Consider the following 25,329-nt stretch of genomic DNA (forward strand, 5'->3'; position numbering starts at 1 on the left):
TGGACTGGTGACTGTTATTATTATTATAATTATTAAGGTGGTGAGCTGGCAGAATCGTTAGCATGCTGGGCAAAATGCTGAGCAGTATTTCGTCTGCCACTATGTTCAGAGTTCAAATTCTGCTGAGGTTGACTTTACCTTTCATCCTTTCAGGGTTGATAAAATAAGTACCAGTTAGAGTACTGGGATTGATGTCATCAACTATCTTCCTCCTCCAGAATTTCAGGCCATGCGCTTATAGTAGACAGGGTTATTATGAGAGGTCTTAAGACAGTGAGCTGGTAGAATCGTTAGCATGCCAGGCAAAATGCTTAATGGTATTTCATCTGTCTTTACATTCTGAGTTCAAATTCCATTGAGATTGACTTTGCCTTTCATTTTCTCGAGGTTGATAAATTAAGTACCAGTGAAAGACTTGATCAAAATAATCAACTAGTATACCCTGCAAAATTTCAGGCCTTGTGCCTATAGTAGAAAGAATTATTATGAGAGGTCTTTTTCTTATGAGTGAGAGAGCATACGAAATAATATTTCTATATAATCCATTTTTTGTTTCATTTTAAGTGTCCTAGTAAAATGGTTTCTATCTTAGTAAAATGCATTTGATAGTCATAAGATAATGTAATGATGTAGGTGTTTATATGTTCAACCACTGACCACATACAGCTAATGTAACTAGTTGTAGCTAAAGTAACCAGTTACCAGGGAAGTAAAATAGTTGGAGAAATCTTGGGAGTGTTACTCAGATGATAATCTGTATGAAGTATTTGTAAATTGTAGGATATTACATGGTAATGGGACTTAGATTATGTGAGTCTGTGCACGCATGTAGGTATGGGTTTGACTCCCTGCTATTTATACTCTCTTATTGTTTGTCAAGTTTGTAGATTTTTCTATAACAATGGGTATTTGCTTATTTTTTAGATTACTCTCACTGGCACTGATCGAGGTATTGCACCATTGTCTCAATCAAAAATTCTCACTGTCAATGTCATACGCAACAATGCCTCTCCTGTTTGCCAAAATATTGCACCAGTGACCATTCAGGAGAACAAGTCTGTAAATGAAGTGATTGCTGTAGTGAAGGCTACTGATGCAGATAATAATGTAAGTATTGAAATGTTTCACTGATTAGGGAGTGATTGCAAATAGATTCATATTACACTAAATTTCAAATGGATTCACATCACACTAAATTTCAGATTTCAAACACATAACACTTATGCACACACTCACACACACACACTCACACACACACACTCACACACACACACTCACACACACACACTCACACACACACACTCACACACACACTCACACACACACACTCACACACACACACATACACACACAACCACTGATGATGGTCAATGGGAAGGACACTAATGGAATCCTTTAGAGCATCCTTGTACCTAATTTTTGATATCTCTCTATCATTACTATACAATACTATCATGGGTAGAATATATCATTGTGGATGACATTTCTATCTGTAACTATTCAATCTTAATTCAGACATACTGTATCTAAGACTAAACTACACAATGTCTCCTACTTCCTGCCATTTTAAAAATGTTAGAGCATGATTTGAGGGAGAATTCAATACTGTTCTTGTAAGTCACAGAAACCCCTAGAGACATATTGTTATTGTTGATGAGGATAATATTATCTAGTGTTGTTGTTGTTGATGATGATGATGATGATGATGATAATGATGATTTCAATTTTCTTCTTAGAAATTTGGTACAATTGAATACCAACTGGCTGGAGATTTACTTTCCCTGAATTTCTTTGAAGTTGAGTCCAAGACTGGTAACATAAAAATTTTGAAGTCACTGACCCAGGACTCTTCATTAAGCTATAAGGTGAGGAAGGTTTTGTATTACATGAATATTCATGCTCAGTTTTTTGAATAAAATTCAGTCTGGTGGTATTGTAAATTAACAGTTGTATGTTTGAGATTTCATATCCTGTCTTGTTTCAGTTCATTACTATGAGCCACTTTATCTAAACTAACACTTAAATTCTCATTTAGAACTATTCTCAGCCAACCCTATGTAATGAGTGGTAGCTATGCATCCCTTTTGCAACAAGACATCTATACTTGTCTTTTGATATTAAGATGCCTCCTCTTCCCTCAAGAACTTCCCATCACTATTTGCTGTTCTCTCTCTCTGTCTTGCAAGATACTTGCAAGTTACCGTCTTGCAAATTACTAGTGCTGGTAGCATGAAAAAAATGCTCTAAGGACACACTTTAAAGTGTTGGCATTATGAAGGACACCTAGCCATAGAAATCATAGAAAATGAATGCACAATGTATAACTTTGCCACTAAGCAGACAATCGCTCCAAATAAACATTATCTAATCAGGAAGTGACTATATTTTATTTATATATGTACACAAACAAATTACATCTCAAACGATGTAATCTGGTTGATTTGGCAAAGTGACTTTTATCTATTCACTTATGGCCTTTCATCTATTTATATGGCCTTTAACTGATATGATGTGTTTTCTTTCTAGTTTTAGCTTCTCTGAACATGCCATCTATGCACTCCCTTAATTCAGAATCCCATAGTGCTGCTGTTTATCTGTCTTTAATAATCTGTACAGTGTCTCTATTACTAGACACTATGCTGAACACTTTACTCAATCTCTCTGCAACTTCCACCCTTGCTCTGAAGCAGATCAAACTGAACATCAGTCACAGTTACCTCACCATTCCACAAAAGCATCTGAAGAGCATAAGTGCCATCCTGCTTTCTTCAACCGAATAAATAAAAAAAAAAATGTAACAATCAGTATCTTCTCATTATAATTACAAACTTTTTATAACATTATTTTTTGACAGCTTTCCATATATGCCAAAGACGGTGGAGGAAAACAGACTACATGTGTTATTACGGTGAATGTTGAGAGGAATCTAAATAAACCAATTTTGCGTGAAACTACTTACAGCAAGCAAATTCAAGAGACCTTTCCATTGAATACTCCAATTATAACAATATCAGCTTCAGATTCAGACCGAGCAGTAATACTTTTTCTTTAATTTCATTTATTGTTTTGCATAGAACAACTAATTATATTTCCAATTTTTTTTTTATTAGAAAATTAATATAATTTAGTTTTGGTTTATAATGATATTTTGAACAGCAAGAATTTTCTAGTATTTGAATTATACATGGATCCATATTCTAGAAGCTGAGTAAAGAAAGTCCATCAATAAAAATAGCAACAATTGCAATTATAATTTTTTCATGTCAATATTTTTCAAATCATCCATTATTTTTCAAATCATCCAAATGACACTTGCATGAAGGTTATATAAAATTAGCTTCCTTGAGTTGTGCAAAAGGATTGTATAAAATTAATTTTTTGTAATCACTATGCATTTATAATCATCACTTTCTAAAAGCGCACATAAGCATTTGAGGATACAAGTGATGCATAAGCTTTGGGATGTACAGATATGTATATGTTTCCCTATCAGTATTGGTGCACATAAGTATATACATGTACATATATGATTATATACATATGTATACGGATTGATATGCATATGTATTGCCATATTTTTATATAATTTACTCATATTGTTTATACATGTATATCACCTGATGGATAGATATACCTATAGAAAAATGCATCATCCTTATTCATTCTTTGAGGAGTTTATGGCATTATGGAGTTATATGCATGCATTTCTCTCCAATATTATTACAAAAATACAAATACCTATGCTAGAAACATACAAGAAAACTCTCAATAAATATTTGTAGTAACATAGTCTTTCATCTCTAACCTTTTCAAAACACACAGTTTAGCATTTCTTCATAGAAATCTAATAACACTAACATCAATTCAGTCTCACTCTGATATATGCTGTGTGAACTCTTAGAATTCCATAATTAAACAATGAAAAGTTATGCTATTCAGATTTTTTAAATTGTACATCAGGCTAGAATTTTTTTCAGCTTTCTTTGTCGAAATTTTAACTTTGTTTTATTTATGTTTCTTTCTCAAGCCACCTCATAATGAGCTGAAATATGAGATAATCAGCACCAACAATGCAGCTCAATATTTTTCAGTCACTGATTTGGGGCAGGTTATACTTATTCGCTCTCCAGCAGCTGATCAAACAATCAAATCCTTTTCGGTAAGTTTAAAAAAACTGACCTGATATCAAAATAAAATTGTTAATTTCATATATCCAAAATTCTTCTACTTGACTATTTCTTTTCTTGACCATCTATTTCCAGTTAAGAACATTTAGAATGAAAAAAAAAAAAAGGCATTGGAGGGGCGATGCATACCCTGCACACAGACACAAGGATAAAATAAAATTTAATTTAATAAATATATTTTCAGACGAATTCATATTTCAACTAAATGACATCAAAAGTTATTTCCCCTGCTTGTCGTTTATGCATATGTAACAAAGAAAAAAAATATTTGATTCATCTGTCCACTAGTTTTAAAGATAATCAAACCAAAATTTAATGAGTTTGAGCCACTTACTCAATGAGTAATTCTGCCACATTTGGTAAAAATTTGTTCAGCCATTTTCCAGTAATTTTGCAAACACATAGACAGACAAGCAACTACAATAATCCTGCTTTGCTTACATGTGCAGGGTTAATGATGTGTGAAACAGCAGAATACTGGACTGAATACGTTACTAGAAATACACATTTCTCCATCTTTTTCTCCGTTATCACTTATTTTTCTCCTCCTTGGAATCATTTTGTTTGATATCTATCTTTTATTCTTAATACTGTCCTGTTCCATTCGCATTTTACAGTAATCGCTCTTCAGGTGCAGCAAATTATCTCTTCCATCACTATATATCTTTCACTTCCCTCTAAGTATATATAGTAGTGAGTTCTAATACTACTGGTAGTATACAAAATGGTTGGAAATGGTTAAACTCTGTTATTGGATGCTTATCTCTTTGCTTATTATTACAGAAGCCCATAACATCTGTAGTTAATTCTGCACCCCCTCACACTTGCAGTCTACTCACTCACCTATTACCTCTCTCATCTTTCCCCTTTCTGCTGTTCTGCTGCTCTTCAACCCTTTGTGTATTGTCATTCATCACGTATTTTCCACTACAACTGCTTCACCTTTATCCACTATTCACTACATCCACCTCTCAACCTAACCTCTCTCTTCAATTATCATCTTTCCTTATCTTCCTTCTAGTGCCATGTTTCTCAGTCTATTTTCCTCCAGGACTCTCAATAACTTTCCATAAAAATGAATGTGGCACCAGTGGCTGGAAAAAAAACAAACAGCTTTATCTTTAATATTTCATCACAATTATTTAATACAAAGAAATCTACTGGTAACTTTTTTATTAAGTACTGAATATAAAAAAAAGTATATTATTGACAAAGAAAAAAGCAGTGGACCACTTTAATGAGAACCTTGTTGTGTCTGGTTACTATGGCACCACACCCTTCCACAATTTTCCCAGGCCTCACCAATGGGGTATATGCCCCACATTGGGAATCACTGCTCTAATGTATTTTATAATCGCTCAGCACTTGTTCTTCAATCATTATATTTGATCCCTAACTTAGCCCTACAACCTCATCTCTAACCTCTGTCACTCATTTTTTTTGCAACTTCAGTCACTCACACTCCCTGTTCTTCTATCCTCAATCACTTCTACTTTCCTCATACTCTGAGGATCCACCCTAACACATCACAGCTATTTTATCTCTTTTCAGTTCCATCCTAGTTGCTCTCAGCCTCTCTTCTATAACATGAGTAGCCATGTAGCTCTTTTACACCAAGAAATCTGTTTTTCATACATTAACTTCCCAGCTCCTAGCAGAAAAAACTCCCTCCCACTAATCCAAGAGGATCTTTGTCTTACAAGCTTACTCATGCTAGTGTCATGAAAAGTATCATGTGTAAGTAGTTGGTATTAAAAAAGGACATCCAACTGTAAAAACCATGTCAAAGCAGTCATTGGAGCGCAATGCATTTCTTAAACCTAACAGGTCCTGTCAAGATGTCCAACCCATGCTAGCATGAAAGATGGACATTAAAAGGTGATAAGAGTTTAATATCTAACTGCTAGGATCTAATCTTTCATTCCAATAATGTTCTTTTACTCATTTCAGTCATTTGACTGCAGCCATACTGCAGCATCCCTTGAAGGGTTTTAGTTAAACAAATCGACCCCAGGGCTTTATTCTTAAGCCTAGTACGTATTCTATCAGTCTCTAAGTTATGTGGATGTAAACATACCAATGCCAGTTGTCAAGTGGTGCTGGTGGGGATAAACACAGACACACAGACACAAAGGCACACACACACACACACACACAGATATATATTGTCCAAGATGCCACGCAGTGGGACTGAACCTAGAACCATGTGGTTGGGAAGCAAGCTTCTTACCACATAGCTATACCTGCGCCTGTTGATTAAATAATCTTAATAATATCACCCCTTTCCACTGAGAGTCATTTACAATTGACACTAGTTGTTTCCATTCTCCAACAAAGACGTGAATTTCAATTTTCTAAGAATTTCGCCTCAGTTTAGCTGAATTATTGGCTACCTGTATTACTTCACAATGCTCACTTTTTCATAAATATTTAAAAAGAATTATAAACTTACCACCAACAGATCAAAAACTTGATGATCCAGACAAGTATGTCTTGTTAGTTTGGTTAATCCAGCTGCATATAATGGTGAGACTTAACACTACTGCTGGCATACAAAATAGTTGAGAAAGGTTAAACTCTATTATTGGATGCTTATATCTGTAGTTAATTCATAACATCTGTAGTTAATTCTCTGAACCTCGATCTGTCATTAAGGACTGTGTACAAATGTCCTGTATGTCGGTACTACTCAATCAGGGTCACCTGTGGGTAGACAGTCTTATTTCTTTACTTCCCACAAGGGGCTACACACAGAGGGGACAAACAAGGACAAAGAAACGAATTAAGTCGCTTACATCGATCCCAGTGCATAACTGGTACTTAATTTATTGACCCAGAAAGGATGAAAGGCAAAGCCGACCTCGGCGGAATTTGAAATCATAACGTAAAGACAGACGAAATACTGCTTAGCATTTTGCTAGGTGTGCCAACGTTTCTGCCAGCTTTCCGCCTTTGGGTAGACAGTCTGATGCATGAATGACAGTCCCTGCCTCACAAGTTGCAATTGTGGGCTGTCTTGGTGCTGTCAGGTCAGTATAGGGTGTTCAGTCAGATCCAAGCTTGGATAGTTTGGTATGGAGAACAGGTTGTTGCCCATACAGTGTGTCCTCCCTCTCTACGTCACTGATGGATCTAAAGGCTGTTATAAGTTTGCATTAGACTCACCACAGGAGTAGCCAGAATGGGGCTTATACAAGTGCTTCCAGGTCTCCATCTGACTACTCTGGAAAAAGTGGAATGACAAACAAAAAATTAAAAATAAAGAGATGCATCTCTTTGGCTTATTTGAATGAGAATTAACATGGTTGATGTAAATTAATTCAATGAGGAGAAAGTCAAAGTTTGTGAAACTGAATGTTTAATCCAGAGAGGATTAATTTTAATTTAAAGTTGCTTCTGTTGCATATAACAGATTTTTATTCAGCCAGGCAACTAATTATGTTATCAGTGAATGTTTATTAATTGTTTCCTATATGTCAGAGGCAACAAATCTTGTCTAAGCATGTAGTTGGCTGAGAGTATATGCCACTGATAAGGCACAACAAAGTTGAAATGCACCCGGCATTCTTGCTAACTACTGCTGGGATGATTTCCTTACCCACTGCATTCATCTCTATCCCTATCACTAACCAGATGTCGATCATCATTTCACACTCTCATACACTTATCTATTTGCTCACCCTTTCCAGTCCTCTGTTCTTATTCTCTCCTATATGCACCTCCTTCTAACTTGATTCCTCATCACCACTAACTTTTCTTTCTTTCCAGCTGAAGTACCCCTGTATTTCCTCTATAGCAAGGCACATGCTCCTCTACTATTCCTCTACTATACTTTAATCTCTCAATACCTGGAATAAAGCCAGCGCCATCAATTCTATCGTTCAGCTCATTTGAGGGGGTCTTATCTTGTAAGTTACTTGGTGACCTTAGTACAGGTACTACAAAAAAAAAGAAGAAAAGAATAGTATCCTATATACTCTATTCAATGGCTGACATTCAGAAGGGCATCCATCCAATGAAATGATGCTAAGGTGGACGTGAGTTCATTGCAGCCCTCTAGTTCATAAGGTTCTGTTGAATCATATAACCCTTACTAGCATGGAAGACAGACATTGTGATGGTAATATATATATATTTATATATGTTCAGGTGTCCCTTTGAATGAACACCACATGGCATTAATACCTGCACACTATCCATTTGTAATAACAAAATATGAACTTCTATCGGAACTTACATACCATGGACAAGAAGCCTTTTTACTCATTCTACACAACACATTCCCTGGATAATGGAATAGCAATTTTAACATCCAACATATATATTTATTTTTATTCTCATATTTTCATTTATACTTCCTATGTCTCTCCCTTTCCAAAATAACTTCTTATATTGCACTCTACTATTTCCTTCTATTTAACTCTCTTATATCATCTCTGATGATGGAACATCTTTTATATCCCTGAAACAGCTGTAAGACTACCTTTCTCTTTCTAAAATGTCTTAGAAATTTCACACTGCCTTGGTTTTGTTGTCTCATTTTATTTAATATATACACACACATACATGACCTGCATTAGGCTCCTCACTCATACTATCTTCTGCCTTAAGCCTTTATACTCTGCAGCATTCATTTTATGGTGGACTTACATTGTATGAGAAGACACATAATGATATTCTAATGAACAATTTTGGGACACAAGCTGATTGGTGTAATTGTGTAATTGATTTGATGGGCCAGTGTATTTTACTAGTCTGAAATACACTTGTGTGTGTGTGTGTGTGTGTGTGTGTGTGTGTGTAAGAATGTATGTATGTGTGTGTGTGTGTGTGTGTGTGTGTGTGTGTGTGTGTGTGTGTGTCTAAAAATGAAAAATATTTAAATGAAATAAAGTAAAAAATTGCTTATTAAATTTTTAATACCAAACATTAAATATTAACTCAATATTAAATCAATTGTTTACTCTGTTTTCTTTTAGTTTGATGTGAAAGTGACAGATAAAGGGCTTCCTGTTCCCAAAACAGCTGACAAAACAGCAAAAGTAAATATAGTCATTATAAGGAATAACCAACCACCAGTCTTTTTTATAAAAGATTTCACTGCAGACATCTTAGAAAATAGTCCTATTTACAAAAATGTTATTCAAGTTTATGCAAATGATTCTGATGTAAGTAATTTTTACTTAAATGTCTTTTTCTTTATGTATCTGTTTTAATATAAATTAGATAACTTTGTAATGAACTGTATGACTTTGCAAGAATTAAAGTTTGTTTTAGAATTCTTCTTCATGATATTTATGAAATAAATGTGATATTCATTTCCATATATGCTGGCTGAATTGATTAAAAGAAATTATTTTTTGCCTGAAGTTTGGAATGAATACCATTCCAGTTGGAAGACCAGGATCATAGTTATTAAGAAATGTGTATTTTATTAGAAAGGCTGTTGATTTCTTGTGTTATACTTGCATAGTTGTCAAGGCAGTGAACTGGTAAAAATCAGTAGAGTATACCTCACAATACTTGATTTGATTCTCTGTACTTCAGAGAAAAAAGCACATCTTATATGCCAGCAAGGCAGAATCTTTAGCACATTAGGCAAAATGCTTAACAGTATTTCATTCACCTCTACATTCTGAGTTCAAATTCCACCAAGGTCAACTTTACCTTTCCTCCTCTTGGGGGTCAATAAAATTAGTACCAGTTGAGAAATGGGGTTGATGTAATTGACTTAACCCCTCACCCAAAATCGTTGACCTTGTGTCAAAATTTGAAGGCAATATAACTAAAATTTGCCTGTTTAAAATGCTAAAAATTTTTTTGAAGACAGAGTTTGTAATCTACTGTGATATTCTTACTTGGTTGTTTAAATGCTGTAAAATATATCTTTTTTTAAAAAAATCAAAAAATCTTAATTTCACAATTTACTCTTTGAATTTCAGCCTCAATTTAATGACATTACTTACTCCATAATTGGAGATGATGAAGCTAAAAATCATTTCCAAATTAATAGTAATACAGGCCTGATACAAACATCAAGACTTTTATCTACAACTTCAATAACTCCATTCAAGGTAAATTTCCTATTTTTGTTTCTTTCATCAAAATTCTGCTATAACAGATCAGTGTATGAGACTCATGTAGATATAAAGACTGAAGTAAAGATTACAGGGTGGCTTGGGTGTATTTACACAATATGTCTACAGCGAGAAATTTTCTCCATGACAAAACACAGTGAATGACGTAAAGATATTTATGTATGTGTGTGAGTGTATGTGTATATGTGTGTGTGTGTGCACGTGCACATGCGCATGCATGTGTATGTGCATATTTATTTATTTTGTTTATTTATTTTATCTTTTACTTGCCATTAAACCACATTATGTTGGCTATACAACACACTACCTGTATCCTTATATTTTCGAGCAGGGAGCTCAGCATTGTTTTGTGCTTGATGGGAATGCTGAGCTCCCTGTTTGAAAATATAAAGACACAGATAGTGTGTCGTTTAGCCAGCTAGAAATGATGTTTTGGGGGGTTAAAACAACAGTAACATCATCTCTTTTGGGACAGCTGCATCATGTTGGCAAATAGCCTCTACTTTAAAGAACTGTTACTGAATGTCTCTCTTTGAGAGATTTAGAAATAATAATAATAATAATGATAATAATAATAATAATAATAATAATAATAATAATAATAATAATAATAATAATATATATATATCAAAAATCTAAATAAGAGTTTTGACGCTAATATCCATTTATATTAAAGTTTATTACCTATGTCAACATTTCTGTATAAGGTATAATATAAGTGGATATTAGCGTCAAAACTCTTATTTAAATTTTTGATATATAACCAAGGAGATCGATCCATAAGGGGTCTACTATAGACCTTTGTGGATGAATTTTTGCTATTTTGGTAACGATTACTTGTTTTATCTCACCAATACATTGTGAAGATATCATTATATGAACACACACACACATATATATATATTCATATCTCACTTAGGTATAGCAATACTAGTAACTTACTGATAGAACTCAATATGAATATGCTTCTGAATAAAGTGCTAGTTGAATATAAAGTGTAATATGAAATTAAATAAATTATTCATGCATGCTGTTGTTTCTGCTATAAGATGCAGTGCATTCAATGCAAGCAAATAAACTTACACTTCATTTTAGAAGCTCTGAGGAAGCTATAAGGTGATGCACAAGCACTTAACTCAAAGTGCACTGTTTGTTCTAGCAGAAACAACTGTAAGCTAATGAAGTTTATCACATAATTTCCTTTTCCCTTGTCATGTATTTAAATGTGTGTGTGTGCATGTGTGTGTGTATGTGAGTGTCTTTGTCTGTGTGTGCATGCATGTGTGTATGTGTGTGTGTGTGTGTGTATCTTTGTGTTTCTGCTTGTCCCCCACACTGCTTGACAACTGGCGTTGGTCAGTTTATGTCCCTGTAACATAGTGGTTTGGCAAGAGAGACCAATAAAATAAGTACCATACTTTAAAAAATCAGCACTAGGGTCAATTTGTTCAAGTAAACCCTTCAAGGTGGTGACCCAACATGGTTGCAATATAGTGACTGAAACAAGTAAAAGATAAAAGATATAAATTTAATCTTGTTGAATTGTTTTCCTTTGTAATTTCAGATACGTGTTTTAGCTAAGGACAATGGCAGTCCAGCTCGTTCTGCAACAGCTGTCATCACAGTGAATGTTAATCGTAATTTGAATTCTCCAGTATGGATTTCGACATCTACTCAAATAAACATTGGTGAAGATGAAGAAGTAGGCAGAAGTCTTATGAAAGTGGTAGCTACTGATAGCGATTTACATGTAAGTAACATCCTCCTCCTACTCCTCCACCTCGTTTTTGTCATTGTCATCATCATTTAATGTCCATTTTTTTCATGCTTGTCTCATGATGATGCTTGTTTACACACATCTGTATGCACTCAAACACATACACACATATACAAACACACACACACACACACACACACACACACACACACACACACACACACACATGACAGGCTTCTTTCAGTTTCCATCTACCAAACCCACTGATGAGTCTTTGGTTAGCTTGGTGCTATAATAGAAGACACTTGTCTAGACAAGATGGTGTACAATGAGACTGTATCCCCACAGGCCAATGAATGTCTTCTAAGTGAATTGGGTGGCTGGAAACTATGCAGAAGTCCATCATATGTCTGTGTCTGTATATATTTTGTGTCATTAGATTAGGACTTGTCACTCAGCACTTTCTGCTAATTTAAGCAGCACTTTAATACAGGGACGTAAACACACCAGCATCGGTTGTCAAGCAATATTGTGTGTGTGTGTGTGTGGAGAACACAGACACATAAACACACACACACACACACACACACACACACACACACACACACACACACACACACACACATATATACATACATATATATATATATTTACATATATATGACGGGCTTCTTTCAGTTTCCGTCTACTAAATCCACTCACAAGGCTTTGGTTGGCCTGAGGCTATAGTAGAAGACACTTGCCCAAGGTGCCACACGGTGGGACTGAACACGGAACCATATAGTTCATAAGCAAGCTACTTACCACACAGCCACTCCTATGACTGTAATAAACAAGCTTCATGGATGTACAATGAACCATCCTTATTTTAAAGTCATATAAAGTCTTATTTAACCTAGTGGTTAGAATGTTGCACTCACGATCTAGAGGTCATGGTTTCAATTCCTAGCCTGGGTGGTGCATTGTGTCCTTGAGCAAAATGCTTCATCTCTCTGATCACTTTGACACATGGTACACAGTGCACCTGTTGAGATAATTTCGATTTGATGGAGAGTGAGCTAATGTGTGGCACAAACATTTGATTACTGTAAACAAATCATTTGTGCAAGTGATTTAGCAAAAGCTGAATGCTCATAAGTCGTCTTTGATGGGAGAGTCCATCATATATATATGTATGTATATTTCGACCATATGATGAGCTAGCTTTCTTTATTCACATCCTCATCATCATCATCGTTTAACGTTCACTTTCCATGCTAGCATGGGTTGGACGATTTGACTGAGGACTGGTGAACCAGATGTCTACACCAGGCTCCAATCTGATTTGGCAGAGTTTCTACAGTTGGATGCCCTTCCTAATGCACAGGAGCCAGTCCAGTGGCACTGGCAATGATCTCACTTGAATGTTTTTACATGTGCCAGGAAGGCGACGCTGGGCACAGGTGCCATCACGATTTCGATTTCACTTGCCTCAACAGGTCTTTGCAAGCGGAGTTTAGTGTCCAATGAAGGAAGGTATGCATAAGTGGGCTGGCTACACCCTTTCAGAGGCCTTGTATTTAGGTCTCACTTGGCTTGCTGGGTCTTCTCATGCACAGCATATTTCCAAAGGTCTCGGTCAGATAAATTTGTAAATATAAATTTGTAAATATACAGAAGTATTGTATAATGTTGAACATACATATTAATGCAAACATATGCATAATTTCTTCAATACTGAAATTGACACCACATGAGGGTTGTGAAATGGCTGTAACCTTAAGGCTGTTATGTGGTTAAATAGATATATATTCACCTTTCATTCCTCCTGTCTTTATGTTCATATATATATATATATTTGCAGAAACCAAACAACGAAGTTTCCTACAGAATTGTTGGTGACAATGATGCTCTCAAGTACTTCACTGTTTCATCTAGTGGAGAAGTTTCATTGAAATCATCGCTGTTATCAGACTCAGCTACACGCTATCAGGTACGATTGATTGAAGCTTATATAATTGAAAAGTATTTTAAACAGTCAATTAATTTTGATTTTCTTAATATATGATATACAAACTGTACTAAATATATATATATCATTTGGACGGAAAAAATATCAATTCTGTAGACAAGGTCAGAACAGTATTGGAGGAGTATTTTTCATCACGGACAAGGGAATTTTGGAAGAGGGGCCTGACAAGTCTACCAGATAGATTGGAAGAGCATTGTAGAAAATGAAGGAGAGTATATTTTAGATTAAAAAAGAACTTTGCTTATCTTAATTTTGGAAATTAAAAGAAGTATAAAAAACCCCATTATTTATGGGATGATCCAATATATATACAGCAAACATCAAGAATTTATATATGTATGTACTTGTGTGTGTGTCTGCATGTGTAATGCATGTATTGGATCATCCCATAAATAATGGGGTTTTTATACTTCTTTTAATTTCCAAAATTAAGATAAACAAAGTTCTTTTTTAATCTAAAATATACTTTCCTTAATTTTCTACAATGCTCTTCCAATCTATCTGGTAGACTTGTCAGGCCCCTCTTCCAAAATTCACTTGTCCGGGATGAAAAATACTCCTCCAATACTGTTCTGACCTTGTCTACAGAATTGATATTTTTTCCGTCCAAATGATTTTGAAGACTGCTGAATAAATGATAATCAGATGGGGCAATGTCCAGTAAATATGGTGGGTGGGGCATCGTTTCCCTTTCAAATTACTCCAGCTTTTAGAATGTCATCCCTCGTTGGAGCAATATCTTGATGGAAAAACACCTTTAATCTAGGAAAAAAAAAAGAAAAAAATTCGTAATTATAATCTATTCAGTGCCCTCAGAAGATATCTTAGATAATTCTCATAAAAATCATTGATATAGGAAACTCTTTAATTGTGTTTTTTATAATACCAGAAATTTTTTCATTGTAGAGTGGTATTTTTCATTCTTTATATTTCTCTTTCCAGATTCAGATACAAGCTTTTGATTTAGGAAATCCCTCAAGAACTTCAAGTACATATTTAACAATTCCAGTAAATGTGCAAAGAAATTTGCAAACACCTACATTTACACAATCTGTGTATAAGGTAGAGATTTCTGAGACTTCCTCACCAGGACTTAGTATCTTCACCGTCACAGCAAACGATAATGTAAGTATAAAGATTATGTGTGCATATGAGTGTGTGCATATGAGTGTGTGCATGTGAGTATGTGTATAACTGTTGTGTTTAATATATATCACAATTTATATGTCATCATAATCATCTTTTACCATTAATGTTCCATATCTTCAGTAGTTCATATATACGAAAAAGAAGCCTGTACAGCTAAGATTTTTAAAGGTGTGAAACCATTGGTCATTCTCTGACCAGCCATAGCAATCAACTTCCCAATACACACACACACACACACACACACACACACACACACACACACACACACACACACACATGCATATATATATGATGGACTTTCCAGTCATTAGACGATATATGACGGTTTGACAATTTCTTACAGAACAACCACACAGATGATTTGTTCATAGTGATCAAATGTTTGTGTACACAATAAACTCACTCCCTCCATCAAATCGACATTACCTGTACAGGTGCAATGGGTGCCACATATCAGATGATGAAATGATCGCAGAGCAACATGAAATGAAGTGCTTTGCTCATGAGCACAACGCAATGCCCGGTCTGGGAATCGAACCCATTATCTCGCAATTGTGAATGCAACACCTTAACCACTGAGCCATGTACCTTTATATTATCTGAAATGTATAATATTATATATCCATCATGGCTGATCTTATCAATCAGTTTCGTGCAAGGACTACAATGGAGTATTAGGTAACAATCCAATTATAAACCTTACGCTCATCAGAGTTAGCTGATATGGAAGGGAATATGGTGACTGCTCTCTAGTTACCATATTCCCTTCCATGTTGGCTAACTCTGATGAGTGTTAGGTTACCTAACCATTGTATTCTTTGCATGAAACCGATTGGTAAGCTCAGCCATGATGGCTATATAATACTATACATTTTGGATAATATACCCACTCTATTGACATATATGAGTACATCTTTTCCCTGACTTATGGTCTTTTAGATGACTAATGTACGTATATATATTTAAAGCTTTCTTCTATACTCTTTTATATTCTCTCTGTATGCAAGAGCTGTTCCAATTATGCTCCATTTCAGTTTAACTCTTTAGTATTTAAACTGGCCACATCTGACCCAAATATTCTACTTGTCTTATGTTCAAACTGGTCAGTTCTGGCCTCTCACACCTTTACAATGTCATTCAAAAAGTAAACAATCACATCATCAAAATCTTGAATCTGCAAGATAAATGCCTCATTAATTCAAAACAATGTAAAAAAAAAAAAAAAAAAAAAGCATTACATTTGACAGAGTAACCTGAATACTAAGGAGTTAAGACTAATACTCTGATGTACATCAAATACATTTAAGTACAGATATACAGCACATCAACAAACTTTTAATAATATAAAATTATAGAATGTAACATCAATATCTGAATATGCTTAGACTAGCAAAGCCAACTTTTTATTTACCACATAACCATATTTGCACATACCTTTTGCCATTGTAAATTGTTTGATGAAGGATATAATTTTTTTTAAATGATTCCATTATTGTATTATTATAAATTAAATCATGCCTCTTGCTTTTCTCAGGATCTAAAATATAACCAGATATCCTATACACTGAAAGGAATTGACGTGAGTTTGACATTGTTTGATGTTAACCGAGTTACAGGCCAAATTTCACTGAAAAGCAATGTTGACTTGACAAAGGAAACTGAATCAGAATATACAGTAAGTATTTTGCTCAGGAATCATTTTTCACTATCTCACACATTCCATTTTCTGTTACCCAAAGGCTTGGATGATTTTCTGCTAAATCTCATGTGATATAGTAAGGAATTGTAGTACAAAAAGGCAGACTGAATGTATAATTCTTGAGAAAGTCAAATCTGGTTCGACAATTTTATATTTTTTGCCACACAGTAATTTATATCTTTCTCCAGCTGTTTAGAGTAATCTGGCTGCATCATGTAACCCTGCCATTGTAAGACCTGAAATTACTGTTTCATTACTGAGCCATTAACCATGGTTGTGTTGAACTGTAAGCAGAAGAAATTTATCCTTTTGTTAAATAGAGGAGTCTCTGCATGGCTACTCATCATCATCATCATCATCATCGATTAACGTCCGTTTTCCATGCTGGCATGGGTTGGACAGTTTGACTGAGGTCTGGAGAGCCAGCAGCTGCACCAGGATCCAATCTGATCTAGCAATGTTTTTACAGCTGGATGCCCTTCCTAACGCCAACCACTCTGAGAGTGTAATGGGTGCTTTTTACATGCCCCCAGTACAGGAACCAGTCAGATGGGCCTGGTATCAATCATGTTTGGATAGTGCTTTTTATGTGCCACCAACACATGGGCCAGTTATAGATACTAGCGTTGGCTACGTTCAGTTGGTGTTTTTTATGTGCCACTGGCATGGGGGTCAGTCAGGGGGTTCTGGTATCGATCACATTTGGATGGTGCTGTTTTCATGTCACCGGCATGGGAGCCAGTCAGGGGGTACTGGCCACAGCCACGATATTGCTTTTACTTAACTCAACAGGTCTTCTCAAGCATATCATATCACATGACACATCAGGGGTACTCTTAACTGGGCCGGACATGTGTGGCTGTGATCTCGCTTCAGCTGCCAGGTTTTTTCAGTTACAGTATATCTCCAAAGGTCTCAGTCTCCTGTCATTGCCTCTGTGAAGCCCAATGTTTAGAGATCATGCTTCACCACCCCATCCCATATCTTCTTGGCTCTCCCTCTTCCACAGGTTCCTTCCACAGTTACGGAGTAGTACTTCCTCATGAAGCTGTCCTCATCCATACGTAACGCATGACCATACCAGTGCAGTCGTCTCTCTTGCACACCACATTTGATGCTTCTCATGCCCAACTTTTCTCTCAGGGCACTTATACTCTGTTGTGTATGTACACTGACATTACACATCCAGTGGATCACACTAGCTTCATTTCTTTCAAGCCTACGCATGTCCTCAGCAGTCATGGCCCATGTTTCACTGCCATGTAGCATGGCAGTTGTCACACATGCATCATACAGTCTACCTTTCATCCTGAGAGATAGGCCCTTAGTTGCCAGCAGAGTTAGGAGCTCCCTGAATTTTGCCCAAGCTATTCTTATTCTAGTTGCTACACTCTCAGAGCAACCACTACAAACTTGGTCGCCTAGTTAGTGGAAGCTATTAACTACTTTTAGTTTCTCCTCCTGGCATGTGATGGAATCTGTTTACCCATAATGTTATACTATTTATACTTGCTCTTTCATAAGCATGCTGGTAAAAAAAAATTTGGCTAGTATAACTGATTGGTGAACATAAACTAATAAGTATATGTAAATGGGACCAATTTAAGGATGTAAATCCACTAGGATCTAAGCTATATCTGTGTACAGGGATCTCTTAATTCATGTATTTATGAGAACTACACCAAAATACTGAAGAAAGACAATTTAACACTAAGGCATAAACTGAATGTAATCAACTAACCATTCCTTTAAATTTCAGATCTTTTGCCTATACGAGAAACAGCTACTATAATCATAGTTGTCATCATCATCATCATCATCATCATCAAGCAGTGAGTCAGCAGAATCATTAGCATATTGGGCACAAAGCTTAGATGCATTTCATTTGTCATTATGTTCTGAGCTCAAATTTTGCCAAGGTCAACTTTGTCTTTCAGCCTTTTGAGGCAGATAAAATAAGTACCAGTCAAATACTTATCCCTCCTCTTAAAACCTGCTGGCCTTGTGCCAAAATTTGAAATCCTCATGATTATTATTATTGTTATTATTACTATTATTATTATTATTATTATTATTATTATTATTATTATTATTATTATTATTATTATTATTATTATAGCTTGTGGTAGAAGCTGCAGACAATGGTGTTCCACCACGAAAGAACACAGCTTTAGTATTGGTGACTGTAGAAAGAAACAAGAATAACCCAGTATTTGACAGACAGAATTACAATACCATCATAAATGAAACCATATCACCTGGCGTAACCATCATAAGTGTAAGAGCTACAGATGCTGATTCAAAGGTAACATATTTTTAAATATACTAGTCCCTTAATAAACCCTTGGTGCTTATAGACTAAGTATTTCAAAAGAGTCTAGAGACCATCGTTATGTAAACAATTTCAAACAAAATTATATATATGTGTTTATGTGTGTGTATATATATGTATGTATATGTGATGTGACGTTTATGTGTTTGTGTGTTTGTGTGTGTATGTGTGCATGTGTGTGTGTTTGTGTGTGTGTGTGTGTGTGTGTGCAGATTGGTAATGATCAGCACATTTAAAGACCAAAACGAAAACTAATGAAGTCAAATGGATGTACAGAGTAAGTATATTAGTTTGAAACTCAGCAAAGGATTTAGATGGAAAATTAAAAGTAAAAATATGATGTTTCAAGTGTAGTTCTTTACTGGTTTGTGGAAGGAAAGGAAGAAGGAATGGATAGTCAGGAGAAAAGCACATGGGTTGTATATATATATAGCCATGCTACATGGCAGTGAAACATGGGCTGTGACTGCTGAGGACACGTGTAAGCTCGCAAGGAATGAAGCCAGTATGCTCCGCTGGATGTGTAATGTCAGTGTGCATGCCCTTCAGAGTGTAAGTATCTTGAGAGAAAAGCTGAACATAAGAAGCATCAGTTGTGGTGTGCAAGAGAGACGATTGCACTGGTATGGACATGTGGCGAGAATGGATGAGGATAGCTGCGTGAAAAAGTGCCACACCCTAACAGTTGCGGGAACCCGTGGAAGAAGTAGGCCCAGGAAGACCTGGGCTGAGGTGGTGAGGCAAGACCTTCGAACATTGGGCTTCACCGAGGCGATGACTACTGACCGAGACCTTTGGAAATGTGCTGTGCGTGAGAAGACCCGGCAAGCCAAGTGAGATCATTGCCAGTGCCCCTGGACTGGCTCTTGTGCGGGTGGCACATGGGATGCACCATTTTGAGCGTGGCCATTGCCAGTACCGCCTGACTGGCCGTCATAGGATTTTCGAGCGAGATCGTTGCCAGTGCCCCTGGACTGGCTCTTGTGCGGGTGGCACATAAAAGACACCATTTTGAGCGTGGCCATTGCCAGTACCGCCTGACTGGCTTTCATAGGATTTTCGAGCGAGATCGTTGCCAGTGCCCCTGGACTGGCTCTTGTGCGGGTGGCACATAAAAGACACCATTTTGAGCGTGGCCGTTGCCAGTACCGCCTGACTGGCTCGCGTGCGGGTGACACGTAAAAGCACCCACTACACTCTCTGAGTGGTTGGCGTTAGGAAGGGCATCCAGCTGTAGAAACTCTGCCAAATTAGATTGGAGACTGGTGTTGCCATCCGATTTCACCAGTCTTCAGTCAAATCGTCCAACCCATGCTAGCATGGAAAGCGGACGTTAAACGATGATGATGATGATGATGATATATATATATATTAATAGATAGATAAATATATAGACATATACTGGCAGTTAGCATATTTCATTCCTTAGTTGTCATCTCTGAAGAGTCTAGAGTTACATAATTGGACTATAACCTAACACTCCATTAAACCCCTAGTGCGAAACCAATTGGTAAGACCAGCTGTAACTGATATATTATAATGATTAACATATATACATATACATATATATATATGTGTGTGTGTGTGTGTGTGTGTGTGTGTGTGTGTGTGTGTGTGTGTGTGTGTGTATGTGTGTATATCTATCTATCTATCTATCTATCTATCTCTCTCTCTCTCTCTCTCTCTCTATATATATATATATAGTGCTTGAAGTGGTGCACAGATATTGCATTATTAAGATAAAAGAGGCAGTCAGAATTTTTGTCTTGAAGAATTTGTTTAAATGAATGAAAGGGCTAATAAAGAATTATCCAAAATTCTGACTCCTTTTTTTCAGAATTGTGTGTGTGTGTGTGTATTAATTGAAGTGTACAGTATTATATATCCATTTTGGGTGATCTTACCAATTGGTTTTACATTAGGTGTTATTTAACAGTCCGCTTGTGTAATCCTGTGCTCATCAGAGATGATAGTTAAGGAATGAAATATGGCAACTGCTCTCTGTTGTTGGAGGGGAACAGACACATCCTGTTTGTGGTTGCAGTGAAAAAGACGATGAAATGAACCAAGCAAGGATTAATTTAAAGTTTAATTTATGTCTCTTGGTGTCAAAACACATCTCTGGTGGGTGTTGCAAGGGGATGACATAAAAGAAGGAAAACACACTAACAAACACAGATGTTTATGTGGCTTTTGAGCCCCCACTCCACTGAAAACGATGCACATATAATACATGGTATTTTGGTGCAAAGAGACATAACCCTTAACCTAACCCTTGTTCCGTTCATCTCTAAAATTGTTGGTGCACTTGTTTATATTATCATGTCTAAGTAACAATCTGCAAAACTTGGATTTTAAATAAAGTAAGAGACCAGTTAATACACATATGTGTGAACAAAACAATAACAATGTGCAAGACTTTTCTAAAGTTCAACAGTTAACAATTATCATTGTTGTCAGCAAGATTTCAGCAATGAATCTTTGTTTCTTTATCAGAAATCAACCCCTTCCTTCTAAGAAGAATTCAAAAAATAGTAAAAAACATGCACATATAATCTCTCTCTCTCTCTCTCTCTCTCTCTCTCTCTCTCTCTCTCTTACACACACACACACACACACAGAAACATAGCCTGCACAAAAATGGATTTATTTATATTCTTACAACATGGCCACTGTTGTTTTAAGAAAAAAAGTGTAAGCTAAGCATCATTAATCAGAGGAGTGATTGCAGTGATTCATATATATATATATATGCACACACACGTATGTGTGTGTGCATAGTGAAAAAATACCTTGTATGTAAATTATGATTTCTCAATACTGTACTCCAAACACTCTTATGGCTTCCAATGTAGAATATGTTGGTGTGTTAAATTTAAAATATTTAAAAAACTCTTTTTATAATATGTTTATAGTTTTAATGTTATAATAATTATTCTAAGAAGCCTTTTAAAAAATATTAATACTTTTATGTTGTGTTTTCTTTATTCACAGAGCCCCAACAATGTAATTTCTTATTCGATTAAACCATCGTTTAAATCTGACAAATTTTATATAAACCCAGTGACTGGTGCTATTTCTTTAATGCAAAGCATTTCTGGAGAAAGTGATAACTCCTACAGAGTAAGTGAAATTTTTATAATTCTGTAATAAACATAAAGAAAATTGTAATATATTTCAATGAAACTATGAAAGAAATATCCAACACTTACCTTGAAACATTACAAGTTCTCATAAATTAGATCTTTTAGGATATTAGATATTGATGTCAAAATAATTGAGCAATAGTGAACATGTTTTGATGTGAAATTAATTAGAATACAAAAAAGATGTTATTGAATCTTAAATCTCTATTTTAATTCATAAAAAAATCAATTAAATTAAGATTCAAAATGTCACAAGAATTTTAGAAACTTTCAAGAGAATGTGAGATAATTGCGTTTTTTTTTACCAATGAATCTTGAAGCACATAAGGCTATAAATAATAGTATCTAAATATTGAGTTGAAAACCCTTTTAGACAGAAAAAGTTGAAAGATGTCCACTGATACAAAACAAAATTCATTTTTAAATAATCTTTTTATTTCAGCTTACAATAGCAGCCCAAGACCAAGGAAATCCTCCACGTTCCTCTACTTCTGATGCTGCAGTTACCATTCAGGTACTGAGAAATAATTTCGCACCAAATTTTCAGGAGAAATATATTGAAAAAAGTATCAGCTCAACAGCAAAAGTTGGTGAACAAATTGCCCAAGTTTTAGCTACTGATCAGGATACTAATGTAAGTGTTTTGATTTTTCTTTGCTTTGTTTTTTATTTTTTTTATTTTTTACTTGCTTCACTCATTGAACTGTGGCCATGCTGGGGCATTCATTACCTCATATAGCACAAAGAGCGAAGACAAAATAAACTAGCAAACTATTTGCTACTTTATGTTTGCTAGTTTATTTTGTCTTCGTCTTCAGTCTTTATGCTATATGAACATTTATTGTGGTTTAGAGTCAAGATTTGACTGCTATTTTCAGTGTGGCAGTATCTCTTAGTTACCCTATATTATAATTTTATATATATATATATATATATATGATAGATTTGTTTCAGTTTCCATCTACCAAATCCAGTCACAAGGCTTTGGTTGACCCAAAGCTATGGTAGAAGACACCAGCCCAAAGTGCTATGCAGTGGGACCAAACCTGGATCCCTTTTGCTGGGAAACGAACTTCTTACCACACAGCCATGCCTACACCTATTGTCTAAAGTTGACAAAAGAAATGTTTCAATAAATGTTAAATGATCAACAAATTATAATACCATTATGACATGTGTTTTTTTGTTTGTTTTGAAAGAAGTTTACATAATAACACAAGTTTATGTGACTATCTTTTCAGGCACCATTTAATTTAATCACTTACAGTATAGAAGGAAATAATGAGGCAAAGAATTACTTTGCCATAGATTCAGACACTGGATTAATAACTTTGAAGAGAGCAATTCAAACAACATCACAGAGTACCTATCAAGTAAGAGTTTTAAAATAATTTATAAATGTTCATAATGTTCAAACTATTAGGCGTTAGTTGTCATAGAACCATATAGTATATGCATACATCCCTTTTTTTCAATGTTTTATTGACAAAAACAATAAAAGGACAAAACAAATGAAGGGGCTTAATTATTAACTCATATTTCTAAATGAGATTATCATATGATTATAGGTTTGTATTTATTTTAAGATGATAATCTTAACACATTCCTTGTTTACTATTACTTTCTATAACTGACCCAATTTTGATTTGTTTACTTTTATTCTTAGATTTTTGTCAAAGCCATTGATGGAGGGCAACCACCCAAAAGTGCATTTGCTGTTGTGACTGTTTCAGTATCAAGAAATCTGCATTCTCCTATCATCACTTCTGATAAATCTCCTAAAATATGTAGAAAAGAAAGCCAAAGTATTAGCCAACCTCTTTATCAGGTACAAGCTACAGATGCGGATACTGGGGTAAGTTATGCATTTTAATTCATTAAGAAAATACAAAATAAGAAAATATAAATAAAAATTTTACTCTTGATGCTAAAATAGGTAAATTAATGACATCTCATGATATTGTAGAGTATTCTGTATTTAAAATATAACAAACATGCAATTTAAAATTCTATGTACATTCCTTCATTATTTTTCTTTATTAATCACTCAGTATATGTATTTAGTTTAGCATTAAATATATTGAAATGAGAGTGCTACATGTGTCTTATTGAAAACTACATTTTGTTTAATAAAGGGAAAATGCTAAAATGAAAAAATAATGGACTAATAAGTCAGAAGTCATAAGATTCATCGATATATTCAATAGTCTTACATTTTAGTGACTTCCATAATTCATTGTATCAGTTGGAGGATAGAAGAGAAGGTAGTTTGTTAAATCCATGGTCTTATAATTAGTTAGTTTCATAATTCTACACATCCGTAGGTTCTAGCATCCCCTATAGACTCAGTGGTTAAATTATTTCAAATTATATTCTTTTCTAATAACCTTAAAGGCAATATTATTCAATAAAGAAATATTTCTAATTTGTTTTTAAGCTAATATCTAACTTGTGTTGATCATATGGAATATTACTCTCATCAATGAAAATTCCTTACTAAAAGCCATAAATATATATTCCATTACTTTTTCAGGCACCAAACAATCAGTTGAAATTTTTCCTCAATAAAGCTTCAAGCACCTTTTCTATAAATCCTGACACTGGTGAAATATTTTTGAAATATCCACTTCAGAATGATCAAAATACAAATGTTTATGTGGTAAGGGTTTATTTCCTATTTCCTGTTTTGCAATTTATTCCAGTTTCCCTATTTAGTATCCCTATCTTGTACTAGGCATGCATAACACATACATACATACATACATGCATACATACATACATACATACATACATACATACATACATACATACATACATACTTACATACATACATACATTGTGGAAATTGACTTGTGATCAAATAAGATCACTTCTTAAACCCTTACTTTAAGGAACATCACACATTTGGTCTTCTTGTTACTGATGATATCTCATATGGCTTTTAAGGCCTACAAAAGAGCTACAAGTCATTCCACACTGACAATAAGTCA

General features: G+C 35.0%; 1 protein-coding gene across 1 annotated transcript in view; it reads left to right on the plus strand.

Annotated features, from left to right (window-relative positions):
* LOC106874390 (uncharacterized) overlaps positions 1-25,329 on the plus strand; it is a 390,389-nt gene that overhangs the window by 85,747 nt on the left and 279,313 nt on the right. The window contains exons 25-40 of the mRNA XM_089352838.1: positions 925-1,107; positions 1,737-1,865; positions 2,855-3,034; positions 4,028-4,159; positions 9,167-9,355; positions 10,130-10,261; positions 11,850-12,035; positions 13,846-13,974; positions 14,956-15,138; positions 16,697-16,837; positions 18,981-19,166; positions 22,188-22,316; positions 22,782-22,973; positions 23,581-23,712; positions 24,006-24,194; positions 24,873-24,998. Of these exons, the coding sequence (XP_089208964.1) occupies positions 925-1,107; positions 1,737-1,865; positions 2,855-3,034; positions 4,028-4,159; positions 9,167-9,355; positions 10,130-10,261; positions 11,850-12,035; positions 13,846-13,974; positions 14,956-15,138; positions 16,697-16,837; positions 18,981-19,166; positions 22,188-22,316; positions 22,782-22,973; positions 23,581-23,712; positions 24,006-24,194; positions 24,873-24,998 (2,538 nt within the window). The remainder of the gene's footprint in view (positions 1-924; positions 1,108-1,736; positions 1,866-2,854; positions 3,035-4,027; positions 4,160-9,166; positions 9,356-10,129; positions 10,262-11,849; positions 12,036-13,845; positions 13,975-14,955; positions 15,139-16,696; positions 16,838-18,980; positions 19,167-22,187; positions 22,317-22,781; positions 22,974-23,580; positions 23,713-24,005; positions 24,195-24,872; positions 24,999-25,329) is intronic.

Source organism: Octopus bimaculoides, chromosome 5 (assembly GCF_046866305.1).
Source record: "Octopus bimaculoides isolate indiv1 chromosome 5, ASM4686630v1, whole genome shotgun sequence".
NCBI classification, from domain to species: domain Eukaryota; kingdom Metazoa; phylum Mollusca; class Cephalopoda; order Octopoda; family Octopodidae; genus Octopus; species Octopus bimaculoides.